The sequence below is a fragment of the Emys orbicularis genome, chromosome 3, assembly GCF_028017835.1.
Source record: "Emys orbicularis isolate rEmyOrb1 chromosome 3, rEmyOrb1.hap1, whole genome shotgun sequence".
NCBI classification, from domain to species: domain Eukaryota; kingdom Metazoa; phylum Chordata; order Testudines; family Emydidae; genus Emys; species Emys orbicularis.
The window spans coordinates 137,539,267-137,557,969 of record NC_088685.1 but is presented as its reverse complement, the minus strand read 5'-3'; the positions used below and the strand labels follow the sequence as shown (position 1 = coordinate 137,557,969).

At 42.9% G+C, this 18,703-nt stretch overlaps 1 protein-coding gene across 1 annotated transcript in view; it reads left to right on the top strand.

The window, feature by feature from the left end:
- Positions 1 to 18,703, top strand: part of LYST (lysosomal trafficking regulator) — a 156,408-nt gene that overhangs the window by 87,542 nt on the left and 50,163 nt on the right. The window contains exons 24-29 of the mRNA XM_065400871.1: positions 669 to 846; positions 2,379 to 2,548; positions 4,424 to 4,654; positions 7,427 to 7,593; positions 8,316 to 8,468; positions 10,868 to 11,059. Coding sequence (XP_065256943.1) covers positions 669 to 846; positions 2,379 to 2,548; positions 4,424 to 4,654; positions 7,427 to 7,593; positions 8,316 to 8,468; positions 10,868 to 11,059 — 1,091 coding nt within the window. The remainder of the gene's footprint in view (positions 1 to 668; positions 847 to 2,378; positions 2,549 to 4,423; positions 4,655 to 7,426; positions 7,594 to 8,315; positions 8,469 to 10,867; positions 11,060 to 18,703) is intronic.

The following is an 18,703-nucleotide window of genomic DNA, read 5'->3' as shown; positions in this document are numbered from 1 at the left end:
CACAACTTTATTATTAGATGTCTGGGACTACCCAGCAGATAAACGTGTACAGTGCAGGTATCCTCAAGTTCTTTCAATATCTACTCAGGGAAGTTCTGCCAGCCCCCTCTCTTTCCATCCAGGTTTCCCATCCAACCCATTGCTGGGATCTCGAAGGAGGGCTAAGGTGGGCTATAAGAAAAGGGGGTTGGCTCCCTGCCAGACCAGTCATAGGAGCCCCAAGCCTCCCCATTCCGCTCCTTTAACCAGCACTTTCCTTTTAAGTCCTTTACCAAGCCATTTATCCAGTCACTATACACCCCTCCCCCCATGGAGTACCTGCACTCCAGCCCCCTAAAAAGGAGTGGCTTCACCTGCTCTTGGAAAAAAAAGGCTTCTCGTGCCCAGGTTTGCCCCTTTTCAACCACTCAGCCCTTCCAGGGGATGAATCAGCATCACCATGCTGACCCACTCCCCCTTTTGAAGCAGCTTTTGAGCCTCTCCGACCCCCCTGTAAAGCACTGTTGCTTCTCATTCTGCAAGCTGGACAACACCCCTTTCCCCCTGTGCGCTTAAAGGTGCGGTGTGGTCACTTTCTCCCTGCAGGTAGCCTGTAATGGCATTTATACACGCCTATGGTTTATAGGCAATTCGATATAGTAATAGCACATTTTCCTCTTTGTTTTCAGATCCACAGAAGATTGCCTTGTGCTTATATGCTGTGGATTGTATGACCTCTTACGTGGAGTTCTTTTAATCTTGCCAGATATCATGCTAGAAGATGTGATAGACAAACTTATTCAGCCTGACACTCTTATCGTTCTTGTGAACCATCCATCTCCTCTCATACAACAAGGAGTCATTAAAGTAGGAGTATATACAGTCTAAATGTTTGCAACTTAGATAAGCATATAAACTAGCTCACTTGAATATATGCAAAGTTTGATCTAAGATGTTCTTTATATGCAGATTGTTAGCAAAAATAAGATTGACTTCTTTATTATATTCCCCTAGTTTTATCCCCACAAAGCCTTTTTAAAACTGAGTTGATTATATCTAGATGTTTGAGAATTTCTTCATTAAAAAGTATCTTTTCAATTGATAGTTAAACTATAGAATCATAGAATATCAGGGTTGAAAGGGACCTCAGGAGGTCATTTAGTCCAACCGCCTGCTCAAAGCAGGACCAATCCCCAAACAGATTTTTGCCCCAGATCCCTAAATGGCCCCCTCAAGGATTGAACTCACAACCCTGAGTTTAGCAGGCCAATGCTCAAACCACTGAGCTGTCAAATTTCTATAAGTTAGAGATAACAAAAGAAATCAAATCCTATGATGGGAGCAAATAGCACATAAAAATGGGAGTAACATGGTAGAAAAATAAATGACCATCCTTCAGTACGGGTAGTGCATCAAAAAAAACATTATTTTCTCCAGTGTTTGCTTAGTCCTGAAATCCTTCCTCGAGATAGAGTTCCCATTGCAGTCAGTGTGACTCTTGCCTGGGTATTAACTTAAACTGACTGTGGGTTTTATCTTGATTTTTGTCAGAGTGGTTTTGTTCTTCTTATGAAGAGGGAAAACAGTTTGCAGTGGAGAATTTTGCTCTTGAGGCAGGGCCTACGGAGTAGCTTTGGCTTGTAGTTTGAAGAGGAACTTCAAAGATTTAGTTAAAAAGATGGATGGATAGATAAATTCAAAGTAAAACCACTTAAGTCACCAATCAGTAACAATTTAGATAAAATGTAAAATAAATTTTTAATATTATAAATTTTTTTGTTCAGTTTTTCATATAAATAAATATAATTAGCTAGCTAGCTAGACCTATGAGGGAAGACTGAAACAATTGGGTTTGTTTAGTCTGGAAAAGAGAAGAATGAGAGGGGGGACATAAGTTTCAAGTACATAAAAGGTTGTTACAAGGAGGAGGAAGAAGAATTGCTCTTAACTCCTGAGGATAGGACAAGAAGCAATGGGCTTAAATTGTGGCAAAGGAGGTTTAGATTGGACATTAGGAAAAACTTCCTAACTGTCAGGGTGGTAAAGCACTGGAATAAATTGCCTAGGAAGGTTGTGGAATCTCCATCATTGGAGATTTTTAAGAGCAGGTTAGACAAACACCTGTCAGGGATGGTCTAGATAATACTTAGTCCTGCCATGAGTGCAGGGGACTGGACTAGATGACCTCCGGAGGTCCCTTCCACTCCTATGATTCATTGAGGTCAATGGAAAGTGCAAACACAATCAAAGGAAAGAATTTGTCACTTAATTTGGAATATGAAAATTTTTAAATCTTCCTTTCAGAATGGAACATGTTGCAAACAAGAATATTTAAATTTCCAAGGAAATAATGCATAAAAATATTTAATCTTGAATCAGACTTGTGCATTTCTTTCTAGTTGTTGGATGCATATTTCAACAGAGCAACCAGGGAACAAAAGGAAAAATTCTTAAAGAATCGTGGCTTCTCCTTGTTAGCCAACCAGTTGTATCTTCACCAAGGAACTCAGGAACTTGTGGAGTGCTTTTTGGAAATGCTCTTTGGTCGATCTGTTGGTCTTGATGAAGAGTAAGTATTGCTTTTCTTCAGCATTCAGAAGATGCACTGTTTTAGTTCAAGCAATGGTATTGAGTTGTCTTCTCATGGCAAGGATATAATTGCATTTGAGCCCCACCATATTTTCAACAGCAGACAGCCTTATAAACAGTTCCTCCCCAAAAATGCTTCTGATTGCAAGTTTATTGGAACTCTAAAAACTCAGTTTATCTCAGTTTTCCCTTAATTCCCAGAACATGGTGCACCTTCACTTGACCTTTCATGAGGAGAGGGAGCCCCATATCTTTGTTCAATATTGAGGCCTCTCTACATCCTTTGAACTTACCATATTCTGTTTAGCCCTTGCCATTCTCCAGTCAGAGCCCATAGACTCTGGGCAATATTAACAACTCAAACACCACCATAGACCCTGCCTACCAAAATGTGACAACTAGCTAGAAAAAAAATCCGGTGCCAACTGCTACCCTAATCTGCATCTGAATCAAAATCTCTAGATTTTCTTTAGTGTCATCTCCACAAATTGTATTACATCAGGGATCGGCATCCTTTTTCACACGGCCCGTCAGGGTAAGCCTGCTGGCGGGCTGGGCCGGTTTGTTTACCTGCCGCGTCCGCAGGTTCGGCCGATTGCAGCTCCCACTGGCTGCGGTTCGCTGCTCCAGGCCAATGGGGGCTGTGGGAAGCAGCGTGGGAGCTGCGATCGGCCGAACCTGCGGGCACGGCAGGTAAACAAACCAGCCTGGCCCGGTAGGGGGCTAACGGTTGCCAATCCCTGTACTACATCCTTGTACCACAAAGAGGCGGAATCCCATGGAAGCACTGCAGAAAGAGAAAATCTCACTTTAAGCAGGCCATTCTGCCAAAGCGGTGGGAAGTAATTTTTCTCTGAATATATGGCTAGTCAGACACTTCTGTTTAATTCTGCAGCGATCTAATGATACAGAATGGAGAGTCAACATCCAGGTATAGCCAAAGGCCCACAATCTGCCCAATCAGGAAAAAGCTCTTGCTTCAGTTGCCTACTATAATGCAAGATCAGTAGTCACAGATTATTTCCTACATTTACCAGAAGTTAACCACTCATGCTAATAGGAAGCTTTGAACCTGCCAGATGTCATACCAGCCCCAAGAAGGAAAGCAGACCTCTCCTCAGAAAGGACTGAGGTGGATGGGGATGAGACTTAGCCTTTTAGGAATCCGCTATGATGCTTACTTCAGAATATATTAGTCTTGGTGTGGTACAATGATCTATTTTTAATGGTAATTTAATTTCCTTTTCCATTATGTGATAGAAAGTCCTAATGCAAGGACTGTAGTTCAGTTTATGGCTTCTGGAGTTGAAATGAACAAGAGGTATTCATCCTTGATATAATTAGTTTCAGCAGTAATGAATACAGTATATCAAAGCCTCCTCTTGGTCAGTGGATTATTTTATTACAGCAAACCCAGACCTCATTTCGTGACAGTGGCACTGCAAGCTGCAATATTTTATTATGAGAAATAGAATGAGTCATAAGAAAACTTTTGTGCCACTGGCTTTTAGTAAAAGCTGAAAGTCAGATTTTTCTGTTTATGAAATGTGTAGTGTAAACCTATTTGTAGTAGCTAAACTTCATTAATATCTCTTTTTAGGGGTCTCATTTCCCTGTAAGCCTTCCAAACATTTTTTGTAATTCTTATTACCATTAACAGATTAGATAAGCATGGCCATTGACATGAAATGAAATGCCATGGAAATCACTCCCATCCCCTGGCCAGTACATAACAGTTAGCATAGAGACTCCTTAGTATTCATAATCTTTTCAATAATTCAAAATTCAGTTGTGCATACTGTGATGATTATTTTAAGGACAGATGATGAATTCCTATTTGTTTCTATTTTAATAGATTTGACATGGAAGATGTAAAAAATGCTGGACTTTTTCAAAAATGGTGTGTCATTCCTGTTCTGGGACTTGTAGAGAATTCTCTCTATGACAACGTACTGCTGCATAATTCCTTTTGCCTTCTGCTACAAATCATAAATTCCTGCTCTAAAATGGCAGACATGCTGCTTGATAATGGTTTGCTGTATGTGCTGTGTAATACTTTAGCAGCCCTTAATGGCCTAGAAACAAAGTAAGTGTTGCATTACTTGAATATTTCAGATTCACTCTAAAAACAATTTACAAGTTCACACTAGATTATTTTAAGCATGATTTTATTTATATACACACATACACCCTTCTAATTATTTTTCAATGGGGTATGATTCTGAAATGAAAATCAGGCCCAGTGTATTTAATGCCTTGCTTCACTTATGCTTAAGAGGCACTTCTTTTTAATAGCCATGTGTGTGCTCTTTTCTTCTCCAAAAGAAAAAAGTCTCATACTTCTGTCTGTCTAATTTTGGAAACTCTTGTAAAATCTCGTCCATTTGAGAACTTGTTAAAGCAAGAAATGTAGGTTTTTTCATTAGTTACCACATTTTTCAAGCGCTTCTTTTGAAAACTTACCTAGCAAAAAGTGTTTTGTCCAGTTACCATGGCAATGACTTATTAATTTGGGGGGAGGGAGCAAGTGCTTAAATTCCATTGACTGATGGGATTTAGGCATGTGCCTAAGTGCCTTGTTGAATAGGTTTAAATTTAAGCATGTGCATAATTGCTTTATCAGGCCATAACTTGCAGATTTTATGGAATCTTTTATGACATTAACTTGGGCCTGGTCTACACTAACCCCCAAATTCGAACTAAGGTACGCAACTTCAGCTACGTGAATAACGTAGCTGAAGTCGACATACCTTAGTTCGAACTTACCGCAGTTCAGACGCGGTCCATACGCGGCAGGCAGGCTCCCTGTCGACTCCGCGGTACTCCTCTCGCCAAGCTGGAGTACCGCAGTCGACGGCGAGCGCTTCCGGGATCGATTTATCGCGTCCAGACCAGACGCGATAAATCGAACCCAGAACTTCGATTCCCAGCCGCCGAACTAGCGGCTGGGTGTAGACCTGGCCTTGGATATAATCAATAGTAGAGAATTGACATTTTGTACAGAATTCTAGTACAAAGTATCTATTATTACAGCTCTAAATCACTCTTGTTTTTTCAGATAACTTGGTCATACATTTTTGTAATAGACATTTCGCAGTCTTAAATTCAGTTGAAGAAATTAGATATTGTACTTTAATTTGTACCCACAGCAGTCGTCTCCTGGTGAGCCATAGTTGTACATTGGATCAATGGATAATGCTATGCTTAGTCTTAAAGTAAATTTAGTCTTAAAATCTGTCTCATTCATCATGGCAGTTCTTAAAACCTCGTTAATTTTCACTGTGTATTTGTCTAACATTTCCATTGTGCAATTAATCTGTAAATGGTAGCTAACAAATTTGTTGAATTAGATGAGTTAAATAGCTAATCTACCTTCCAGTAAAATAAATGTACAAGTTGTGGTAGTGTCTGAAAGTTTTTGATAGTCTTTTCAAAATAGAGGATTTTCAAATGCAATGAACCAATGTTAGAAGATTTAAACATGGGACAGTTTGAATGCAAAACTGGGAGGAGGAAAAACGTTCAAGAATCCTCCTGGCCCCTCTCATTTTCTCCATATTGGATCTGACTTATTGTAGAGAGGACAAGGAATTTGGCTTGGCTAGCTGCTCTGAGGCTCATCCCATTCCTTGCCCAGCTGGCTGTTATGTCTGCTATGCTGTGCATGCTGAGGGAATGACATAGGCAAGGAGCCAGATGAGTTTACAGCAGAGCAGAGTCCTAGCTTCTGGGAGGTAGTGGCCACTGTGGGCAAGGAGGTCGCTGCTAAAAGCATGCCTTTCAACTTACCAAGCCTCAACTGTGGGGTGCAGTTTGTAACAAAGACCCAAAATAAGGGACACAACAAAAATTATTCATGTAGGAAATAAAAATTTGATTAATTTCTTTAGTATAAAGGACTTACAGTCATAGTTCTTTACTTTTGATGTAAATGATGTTCAGCAATTAAACTAAGGGGGTCATTAAATTTGTGTAGCACCTAGGAAACTTTGAGACTTAAATGAGCAATGTCCTTCACTGAAAGACAGAGATGGGACTAAAGAACTGAAAGTCAGGTATTTTCCTTGTCTCGGGCCATGATTCCCAGGTTGGGAAACCCAGATGTAAGTCACACTATACTATGCAACTAAACATCAATCATGGACAAGAAGCAATAGCATTCTACTAAAAATGTGATCTCTGGCTGACCTGCAGGAACAACTAGATGCAGTTTACAGAAGAGATGCAGTTTACATAAGAATAGTCTGCTACTCCCATCCAAAGAATAGCTGCACTGTTCACGATCTAATAATGCACTAAGTTTACTCAAAAAAGCTGATATGTTTAAAAATATTTTACATACTTCCTTTTTGAAATCTAAACAGAGGAGAAAGTAAAACTATTTGCCCATGTGTTCAGTTACTATGGCGCAGAACAAATATTCAAAATTTTGAATGTTCAGTATAACACTAATTTATGGTTGCAAAACTGGAGAGAATGGTACAGTGTTTAAAGTTCAGTAATTTGAGAACTTTATAATTCAGATCTGTTCTTCACTTAATGTAAAAGTCATTTGCTTTCAAGACCATTATATGGAACTTCATTCTTAACACTGGAATCTCTTCCAAAGATTTTTGGGTGTCTACTTTTTCTGAACTAAAACATAGCTAATGTTGCCTTTTATTTGTCAACAGTTTGTTTCCCGTCTTCAGCAGTATCAGATTAAGTGTGGCAGTGTTTGGATTTTGTAACATTATCTGTAAATTACTTTTCCTTCTACTAACCATACCAAGTACTGTGTTAATTTTTTGTATTCATATGAAACGATCAGAATTAAAATGACACTATTTGTAGTAATTATATCTGACTTTGTTTACAGCATTCCTTTGAATGACTACAAGCTACTTGTGTGTGATATACAACAATTACTAGTAGCAGTCACAATTCATGCCTGCAGTTCCTCAGGTTCTCAGTATTTTCGTGTTATTGAGGACCTCATTGTACTACTAGGACATCTTCAAAATAATAAAAATGAGAAGACACAAAGTAAGTCATAAGCTTTCATTTCCACAGGATTTGAAAATGTAACCGCTAACTTTCTCATAGGAATATCCTCTGTGAAATCCATCACAAAAAGGGCTAATTGTTAGAGTTGATGGGGTACCTGGTTGTGTACCTTATTTTCCTGTAAGTGACCCTTGTACAATAGTGACTTAATTACAGTCCTAATCTGTGGTTTATAAATATGTACCAGTAACTGGAGTTCTGCCTGGGCATCTGAAGTAAAAGGCCTAGAATGGAATATTTGGAGTATTATGAAAATAGTGACAATATTCAGAGAGTCTATATAATAGTTATTTCCATTTATAACTTTTAATAAAATTATGAAGATATTAAAATTTGGTGGCTGTTTTTCCCAAAGGGAGGGGAGTTTTTGCTTTGTAACTGATACTGTGACATGCATCTATTATTGGGGTGGTTTTGCAGTGACTTTCTCGGAAGTGTGTAGTTTTGAAATTTAAAAATATATCTTGCCCCTTTTAATTTCCATCAGCGTCTCGAAAAAAAGCTTGTCACCTTTTTGAAACCAGTCTTGAAATGTGTTTTTTCAAAAGTTTTTATAATGTGTGAAATTGTTATTTTGGTGTTACATAAATAGATGTAAAGGATAAAATGAAAATAAGAAACATGCTAACATTTCAGAAACTTATTTATGTAAACTACCTTGAGGAAAATGTCATGTGCTCATTGTTGCCTCTCATTTGTAGACATGGCAATTGCTCTGCAATTCAGAGTTCTTCAGGCAGCTATTGAATTAATAAAAGCTACAGCAAACCAAGACTCTCAGGATCTGGCTAATTCTTTACGTTTACCTGCCACCCATCATCACGCAATGTTTCAAAAACGTAAAAGCATTGCTGGTGAGTGATAATTTAATAGTATGTTGTGTTAGAGAATTTTATAGCTTCTCCTGCCCTCGTTATGTGTTGGAGCCAGTCATATTTTCCTACTCTGGCATTCAATGAGACAGAGGTTGTAAAAGTGTGTATCTGTGTACTTGTGTTGATGAGTTCCCTGCAACTTTACTTATGGTACTACATGACCATTTCACCAATCAATGTACTGCTATATTTGGGAAACGTAAGTCTAGTGCAAATAAGGTGACCAGATGTCCCAGTTTTATAGGGACAGTCCCAATTTTTGGGTCTTTTTCTTATGTGGGCTCCTATTACCCCCACCCCCGTCCCGATTTTTCACATTTGCTGTCTGGTCACCCTAAGTGCAAATCCACCTGTGGAAAAAATGATGATCTAAGTTTTCTATGTTGTATGTAAGGTGAACAGTAGTGTAAATTTTGTACGCATTTTGAATTCAGTAGGTGTGCAGAATAAGTGTGCAGAATAAGAATATGTTGAAAGAAGGGAGTGCAGCAATACTTTCTCCTTCACCTAACACTGCACCATCCCTGAAGACTCCAGAGCCAAATTCAACTTGGATTTGAAATAATGAGTTAACAAACATACATATATAACCCCTCCCCGCACATACACACCTTACATTAAAATAACATTAAGATTACAAAGACGCACATTGAAGTTAGGAAATGGCAGAATTAAGGTTGCCTATATAATTTGTCCTCCTTGCATTCTGATAGTCTTTAATTACATGATCACATACTACTGTTTTCCACAGGATTATGTGATCATATAATTAAAGATTGCATCATAATGCATATGCAAAAAGGCAACTTTAATTCTGGCATTTCCTAACTTGAGCATGTGTCTTTGCAACCTTACATTATTTTTCATACAGTATTTGTATATAACTTCCTAATCTTCAAACAAACCAACCCTGAAAAACAATTGTCATGTAGTATCATATGGACCCCCCCACCCCCTGACTTGGGACATGAACAGGGTTCTGATCTTTACATCCACAGTCTACAACTTAAGCTAACAGAGTAACTAATAGAGGATGAGAACTCACTACTGCTATGTGGACCAGCTACTAGAGGGGGATGATAAATTAGTGCAAATTTTAAAGTTTCAAGTTCCTGCTCCAAAGCATGTAGGTAGTAGCGCTTCTGAAAGAATGTGTTTTGTGTTTTTTTTTTTTTTTTTTTTTTTTTTTTTTTTTAAAACATGAAAAAAACACATTTTTAAGAATGAGATTAAGGAAAACTAACTGAACTGTTTTAACTGAAACTTTCACACACAAAAATCTGCTTGAGGTAGACACCTGGCATGCATAATTTCAATTTGAACCATTAGTTTCATAAGCAAGTAAATGCTGTAATGGAAAGTGTTATGCAACCTTCACTCTAGGTAGCACTACCAGTTCAGACTATAATAGTTTGTGAATCATTTTTGTGAAGTGCTTTTGGATTCTTTGGCTGAAAGGTGCTCTGTGAATCTAGGTCATTATATTCAGCTGCATTTAAGATTTCACTGAAGACTATTACATAAAAAACTGATGTGTGTTCTGTTAATTGCTTAAAACAAAGGTTCACTTGCAATGAAAGATTCCATTATTCCTCGTCTACCAAAACAACACTTCTATTCCTACAGTCAACTTCTGATGCCCCCCTCCTTCAGTCTGTTAAATCAGGAGCTGTCCCTCCAGTCCCTTACTGGATCCACTTCATATACGTTCCCTACAGAAGCAGGTGCAGTAGTGGTGGTCATGCCTACCAATTCATTCTGCAAAAACATTTCTCAGGAAATGTTTTACAGGATTAGATATGAAATAGATGCATCTATCAAAATAACTTCTGATAGATCAATATGAAATGTGTTTACCTTTCAGAGCTGTTAATCTCACTGATCTTGGTTCACATTGCTTAAAACCTACATTCTATAAGCATGTTAGTATAAGAACAATTAACTTTTAAATAACAGCAGTAATGAGGTAACATTATAAAAGTAGGGAAGTGAAACCGTGACTGTTCAGAAGCTGTTTTGTACAGTGAATATTTCTGAGAAATTACATCATTTTGAAAACTCTAAAGAAAATAGATAATGTGCTATAGTTTAATATGAGTGCTTCATCAAATCTCTAAAGACTTTAATGCTCTGTTACTACATGAATTTTATATACATTTCATTTTCAAGTGGAAAAACTGTCACACCTTTCCAAATTTAAACAAGAACCTGGACATTCCTTGTTCCTTTTTAAAGAAATATATTTCAAATATTTTCCCTCATAACCACAACCAATTTTCTTTCCTAGATGAGAGCTATTGGTGCATGCAATTAATTTACGAATGTGATATTTAATCTATTCATGAGGATGCTATTGATATATTTCTCTATACTTAAAGGTTCCAGGAAATTTTCTCTTGCTCAGTCTGACACACTGGTGATGAAAATGCGTTTAGTCGCAAGTGATGAACTTAACATGATGATGCAGCGGAGAATGAGCCAAGAGAATCCTATTCGAGCCACTGAGAATGAGCTTATACAGAGGTTACAGAGACTCACTGTTCTAGCAGTTAACAGGTTCATTTATCAAGGTAGGAACAGGGGGAAAAAAATATACGGTAACTATGCTTATAATGACCTCACTGCACATTAAGTGGTGGGGGCTGCTGTCTTGCTTGTTGGAAAAGGAGTGTGCTCTTTTAAGGGCTAGAAAGTCAGGGAGAGGCTTTCTGCTGCACTGCAGACCATGTCAGTGTGGGGATGCTGACTCTTCCCTCCCCCAGGTGACCAGCAGAGAGGGCAGGGACTATATAGGTCCATGCTGATGCAGGAAAAGCCCTCTTTTACCTGGATCAGGTGGAGCAGTAGCCACCCTCCATCCATGGAAGTGGTGAAATATCGGGTTTTGTCAGGATCCGCTGCACTAGTTGCTACTTTCTTGGGGGTCTGGGAAGGAATTTTCCCTTCCCCACCAGATTGGCCAAGGCAAAGTGGGGTTTTTTTGCCTTCCCCACAGTGGGTTTTGGGGGGAGGAGGGGGAGCTTAGTTGGGATGAATATGAAATGGGAGTTAGGCTATGATGTAGCAACTTATTATGTAACATGGAGTGGATGTCCAGTGTAGAGTATCAGGGGGTAGCCGTGTTAGTCTGTATCTACAAAAACAACAAGGAGTCTGGTGGCACCTTAAAGACTAACAGATTTATTTGGGCATAAGCTTTCGTGGGTAAAAAACTGCATCCGAAGAAGTGAGGTTTTTACCCACGAAAGCTTATGCCCAAATAAATCTGTTAGTCTTTAAGGGTATGTCTACACTACGAGAGTAGTTCGATTTTACTTAAATCGAATATGTGGAATCGATATTACAAAGTCGAACGTGTGTATCCACACTAAGGACAGTAATTCGACTTTGAGAGTCCACACTAATGGGGCAAGCGTCGACATTGGAAGCGGTGCACTGTGGGCAGCTATCCCACAGTTCCCGCAGTCCCCGCTGCCCATTGGAATTCTGGGTCGAGCCCCCAATGCCTGCTGGGGGAAAAAATGTGTCGAGGGTGGTTTTGGGTAACTGTCGTCATCCAACCGTCACTCCCGTCCTCCCTCCCTGAAAGCGCTGGCGGGCAATCAGTTCGCGCACTTTTCTGGTCAGTGACAGCGCGGACGCCACAGCACTGCGAGCATGGAGCCCGCTGCGACCATCGCTGCAGTTATGGCCGTTGTCAACACCTCGCACCTTATCATACACCTTTTCCAGAGGCAGATGCTGAGAAATCGGGCGAGGAGGCTACGGCAGCGCGGTGAGGACATTAAGTCTGAGAGGGGCACAGACCTCTCGCAAAGCACGGGACACCGCACCGTGAACATCATGGTGGCAATGGGTCATGTTGATGCTGTGGAACGGCGATTCTGGGCCCGGGAAACAAGCACGGACTGGTGGGACCGCATAGTGCTGCAGGTCTGGGATGAATCACAGTGGCTACGAAACTTTTGGATGCGGAAGGGAACTTTCCTGGAACTTTGTGAGTTGCTGTCCCCTGCCCTGAAGCGCAAGGACACCCGGATGCAAGCAGCCCTGACTGTCCAGAAGCGAGTGGCCATAGCCCTCTGGAAGCTTGCAACGCCAGACAGCTACCGGTCAGTCGTGAACCACTTTGGCATGGGCAAATCTACCGTGGGGGTTGCTGTGATGCACGTAGCCAACGCAATCGTTGAGCTACTGCTGTCAAAGGTAGTGACCCTTGGAAACGTGCAGGTCATCATAGATGGCTTCGCCGCGATGGGATTCCCAAACTGCGGTGGGGCTATAGATGGAACTCACATCCCTATCCTGGGACCGGACCACCAGGCCAGCCAGTACATTAACCGAAAGGGCTACTTTTCAATGGTGCTGCAAGCACTGGTGGACCATAGGGGACGTTTTACCAACATCAACGTCGGATGGCTGTGCAAGGTTCATGACGCTTGAGTTTTCAGGAACTCTGGTCTGTTTAGATGGCTGCAGGAAGGTATTTACTTCCCGGACCACAAAATAACTGTTGGGGATGTGGAGATGCCTATAGTGATCCTCGGGGACCCAGCCTACCCGCTAATGCCCTGGCTCTTGAAGCCCTATACAGGCGCCCTGGACACTGAAAAAGAGCTGTTCAACTACCGGCTGAGCAAGTGCAGAATGGTGGTGGAGTGTGCTTTTGGACGTCTCAAGGGGAGCTGGAGAACCTTACTTACTCGCTCTGATCTCAGCGAAACCAATATCCCCATTGTTATTGCAGCTTGCTGTGTGCTCCACAATCTGTGTGAGAGCAAGGGGGAGACCTTTATGGCGGGGTGGGAGGTTGAGGCAAATAGCCTGGCTGCTGATTACGCCCAGCCAGACAGCATGCGATTAGAAGAGCCCAGCGGGACGCGCTGTGCATCCGGGAGGCTTTGAAAGCTAGGTTCCTCAGTGAGCAGGGTAACCAGTGACTTTTAAGTTTGTTTAAAGAGAAGCTGAACCTGCCCCCGTTTCTTTACCCGGTTAATGTTGACTATCCTCTCCAGCTACATACCCCGTTCCCCCCCCTTCCAACCCACGTTTAAAAATAAAATAAATGGAACTTTGTTAATGAACACCGTTTTTCTTTATTACGGATTTCGCGGTAAACTGTTGAAACTGGGACACAGACTGTGGTGGCGAGCGGGCGTAGTGATGGAAAGGACGCTTCTAAACTCGAGGAATGACAGGCTCCTGCTCCTAGAGGGGTCCGCAGTGGTGGACTGGTTGTTTCAACGGAGCCTGCCACCCCTCCTTTTCGGGACCCTGTGTGTGGGGGCTATGTGACTTTGTGGCGGGGGAGGACGGTTACAGATCCCCTGCTGCGTGGCTCTGTGATCCAGGATAAGGACCGCTGCAGAAGATCTCTAACCGCCCTCCCCCGCCACAAAGTCACATAGCCCACCCCCACACAGAACATGAAAACCACCTCCCAGACTGACCAGGGTGCCTAGTGACTGCAATGTGTGTGACCTGCTGCTGAACCTGCCCCCGTGTCTGTACCCTGGTAAAGGTGACTGTCCTCTCCAATTACCAACCCCCTTCCACCATTCAAACACACTCTCCTGTAAAAGAACATGATGGAAACAGTAATTAACAGAAACGTATTTTTTATTAGCAACTACACAGTTAGGGGATGAAACTGGGACGGGGGCTTGGGTGAGGCGGGAAGGAAAGGACTTATCAAATTTTGGGGAATGAGAGCCTTCTGGTACTCGAGCAGTCTGCAGGGGTGGAGTGACAGTTTTCACGGCCCCTGCCGCCCCTCCTTCTTGGGACTTTGGGTGAGGGGGGTATGGGACTTTGTGGCGGGGGAGGGCGGTTAGAGAGAGACTGCAGCGGGGCTCTGTCCTCCTGCCTCCGGTCCTGCAGAACATCCACAATGCGCCGGAGCGTGTCCGTTTGCTCCCTCATTAGTCCAAGCAGCGTTTGAGTCGCCTGCTGGTCTTCCTGCCGCCACCTCTCCTCCTGTTCAATGTGTGATCGATGGTATTGCGACATGTTCTCCCTCCACTGGGTCTGCTGGGCCGCCTCGGCTCGGGAGCAGCCCATAAGTTCTGAGAACATGTCGTCCCGTGTCCTTTTCTTTCTCCGCCTAATCTGCGCCAGCCTCTGGGAGGGGGATGCCAGGGTAGGTCGGGAGACAGTCGCAGCTGTGGGATGGGAAAAAGGGAGTGAATTCCTCAAAGATTATTTTTTGTGAACAATGAACATCGTCTTTCTCTGTGAACAAGACCATGCACAGCACCTATCACATGCGCACTCAGGACAAGGTCGAATTTTCGGCCTTCGCATTCAGTGCCTGGGGTCTTGCAGTGGAGATCAGACAAGCGGGGCAGGACAGCGGAATTCGGGTAGCAGGCTGACATGGTAAGCCGTAGACTTTTGGCTGCTTAAAACTTAAATTATAGCAGTGCTCTCCTTTCACGTTCAAAGCAATGCTCCTAGCGTTGGCCAGTTCCTGCTGCCGGCAATCCGGCAAGCATGAACTCTGCCCCTGTCCCACCCCCTCGCGGCTGTCCCCGGGAAAGATCCCTGTATGCTGCCCCTCTCCCGCCTCCACCGCATGGCTGTAAACCGCCGGTTACAGTTCTGTAAAGGAACAGGCAAGCAGTCCCAATAGTAACATTCCCCTAATTCTAAGCAGGTCACCATGAGTGACATCACTCTGCTGAGGATTTCTGAGATAGAGAGAGAACGCATGCTGCGTCAAAGCCAGCAAAAACCAGGGCCGTATGCTGCCATGCTCTGCAAGGCAATGATACCAGAGTACTTGATGATAGCCTGGCGCGGAAAAGTTTCCTACCACGGAGGACACAATAAGGCTGCTGTCCCCAGGAACCTCATGCAAAGGCTTTCCAATTACCTCCAGGAGAGCTTCGTGGAGATGTCCCATGAGGATTTCAGCTCTATCCCCGGACATATAGACCTTATTTTCCAGTAGCTGCACTGGCAAGGACTGAAAAGTAGAGCGCCTAGGGCAAACTAATCATGATAAACCGGACATTGTTAGATTCTTTTGCAGTAGTTGCACTGCCAAGGACTTAAACGTTAAGCGCCTAGGGCAAACCAATCATGGAAAAACCCATTGTTAATGTTCCTGTTCTGTTCAAAATAAATGTTTACATGTTTAAAACACTTACCGACTGATCCTTCCCCTGATTCAGGGTCCGGGTTAACGCCTGGGGACGGTTGGTAGGGGATCTCTGTGAGGGTGATGAAGAGATCCTGGCTGTCGGGGAAATCAGCGTTGTAAGCGCTGTCGACTGCCTCATCCTCCTCATCTCCTTCCTCATCTTCCCCGTCTGCTAACATCTCCGAGGAAACGGCCGTCGACAATATCCTTTCCTCTGAGTCCACGGTCAGTGGTGGGGTAGTGGTGGCGGCCGCACCTAGAATGGAATGCAGTGCCTCGTAGAAACGGCATGTCTGGGGCTGGGATCCGGAGCGTCCGTTTGCCTCTTTGGTCTTCTGGTACCCTTGTCTCAGCTCCTTGATTTTCACGCGGCACTGCGTTGCATCCCGGCTGTATCCTCTCTCTGTCATGGCTTTTGAGATCTTCTCGTAGATCTTTGCATTCTGTCTTTTCGATCGCAGCTCCGAAAGCACGGACTCATTGCCCCACACAGCGATCAGATCCAAGACTTCCCGATCAGTCCATGCTGGGGCCCTCTTTCTATTCTGAGATTGCATGGTCACCTCTGCTGGAGAGCTCTGCATCGTTGCCAGTGCTGCTGAGCTCGCCACGATGTACAAACAGGAAATGAGATTCAAACTGGCCAGACAGGAAAAGGAATTCAAATTTTCCCAGGGCTTTTCCTGTGTGGCTGGTCAGAGCATCCGAGCTCGGACTGCTGTCCAGAGCGTCAACAGAGTGGTGCACTGTGGGATAGCTCCCGGAGCTATTAGCGTCGAATTCCATCCACACCTACCCTAATTCGACATGGCCATGTCGAATTTAGCGCTACTCCCCTCGTTGGGGAGGAGTACAGAAATCGAATTTAGGAGACCTCTATGTCGAACTAAATAGCTTCGTGGTGTGGACGGGTGCAGGGTTAATTCAATTTAACGCTGCTAAATTCGACATCACCTCCTAGTGTAGACCAGGCCTAAGGTGCCACCAGACTCCTTGTTGTCCAGTGTAGGTATTCCATAGGGAGGGGATACAGTGATCAGATAAAATGGATTAGTAACGGATTTAAAGGGGGTATCCTTCAAAGGAGTGGAAATGCAGGAAGGGGGATTTTGGTATGGCGTGAAGCCAATCCCCCTCTCCTTTATAGCTCCCTCCATTTGAGGGAGGCAGGAATTTTGAGGTCCCAGCAGTGGGTTGGCTGGGGACCAGGATGGTTAAGCAGGAAGACCAATGGAAGGCTCTCCCCCCCCCCCCCCCCAGTATATATTGAAACGATTAAGCAACTTGCCTGCACTGTACACTTGTAACTGCCAGGTCCTCCCAGGCATATAAGAATAAAGTTTGTTGCCTAATTAAACTACATCCAGTATCTCCTGTCCTCCTTCCAGCATAGCCAGACAAAGGATTGTTTTATACTTATTGTTGCCTTACAGTGCCAATGTTTTGTTGCATTAAAAATGTATTAATGTTCTTAATGTGTTGTGGGTATGAAGAGAGCGGAGTTTATTCGGTGTTAGGACTCTCAAAATTTGGGTTAATGTTTTTTTCATTTTAAAATTTATCCTCACCACTGGTGCTTAGTCTCTGCTTCTTGTCTTAAATACTTGACAGATTGGATCTAATTTTTATCTCACTGAACTGGACCAGTTCATGTGAGAAATGTCTAAGGCAAGGGGGAGCTTTCTAGTTTGCCTCTCACCTTTGAGATTATTAGGTACAGAAATGTAGGTCAAATTTAGAACTCTTCTATAATAATGCATACCTGACAATATTTGCAACTTTAAAAAATAACTTGCCTAATTTTTATAAATTTCACAGACCTATTGCACATATCTCTCACCCACGCCACTTCATGCATTCATTCCACCACCCACTTTCATTCAATTTGTAGTCTTTACATACAGACTTTCACTCCACACCTACTCCTTTTCCAATTCTAGAACTGTAGGCATATACACTCCCTTTGCATACATATAGCTACTCATTCTCCACATCCATTTTCCCAACGCCACATCCATCCATCCATTCCACATGCACCCATACCTGCCAACTCTGAGGTTTTCCCAGTAGACTATGGGTCTGCGGAAATTCTGTATGACTGTCCTTCCCCATTTCCCTATGTCCCTACAGCCATGTGCTGCCACCAATTTACCTCACATTCCAGGTCTTGACTCCCCCACCTTCTCATAAGTCTTTTGGGGGGCAGAGGGTCTCCCCCACTTCAACTCCTGCTGGTTTCAGGGGGTGGGAAGGCCTGTGATGCTTCTTAAGGTGACTCACAGACATGGGTGCCCTGTTACCAGCTGCCTCCAATTTGAGGAACTCTTGCTTGTGCTAGCAGAGCATTAGCCTCCTAACACAACCAGCCTGTCAGCCACTCAGGCACTGTCTTCTGGACTATACCAGCCCTGTTTTTTGCCTTGCTGGATGACCACAAATGTACCCCAGCCCTGAGTCCCTTCTGTGGTATCCAGCCCCTGATCACTGGATACCCACAAATCTCAGATCCTCTGTACCCGAAGGAACAGTGTAACACAATTCACCAGTTTTATCTTAGACCACTGCTCTTGTATTACACATAGAACTTGAGTTCAATTATAAAACAAAAGGAAATTTATTAAAGAGGGAAATGGAGATTCAGATAAGAAATAGTGTGAGAGATGTTAACAAATGGTTATATCTAAACCAAAGTTGTAACAGGCATTCTAAAGCTTAAATTTAACTAATTCCTGTCCTGAGAAGTTTCTCACCCAGTGTTGTCTCCAGTGTTTTCAACCAAGCCTGGTTGAAATCCCTTTTTCATGAAGCAAACTTGCTGTCAATTTAATTCCTTGATGAAGAATGCCTGTCTCTCTTTGACAGGTTTCAGAGTAGCAGCCGTGTTAGTCTGTATCCGCAAAAAGAACAGGAGTACTTGTGGCACCTTAGAGACTAACAAATTTATTAGAGCATAAGCTTTCGTGGGCTACAGCCCACTTCTTCGGATGCATAAAGATGTCTCTCTTTGTACCACCGAATATACCAGAACAGACCTTTGGTGTTCACGTCAAGATATGGTCCCCCTCTTGCC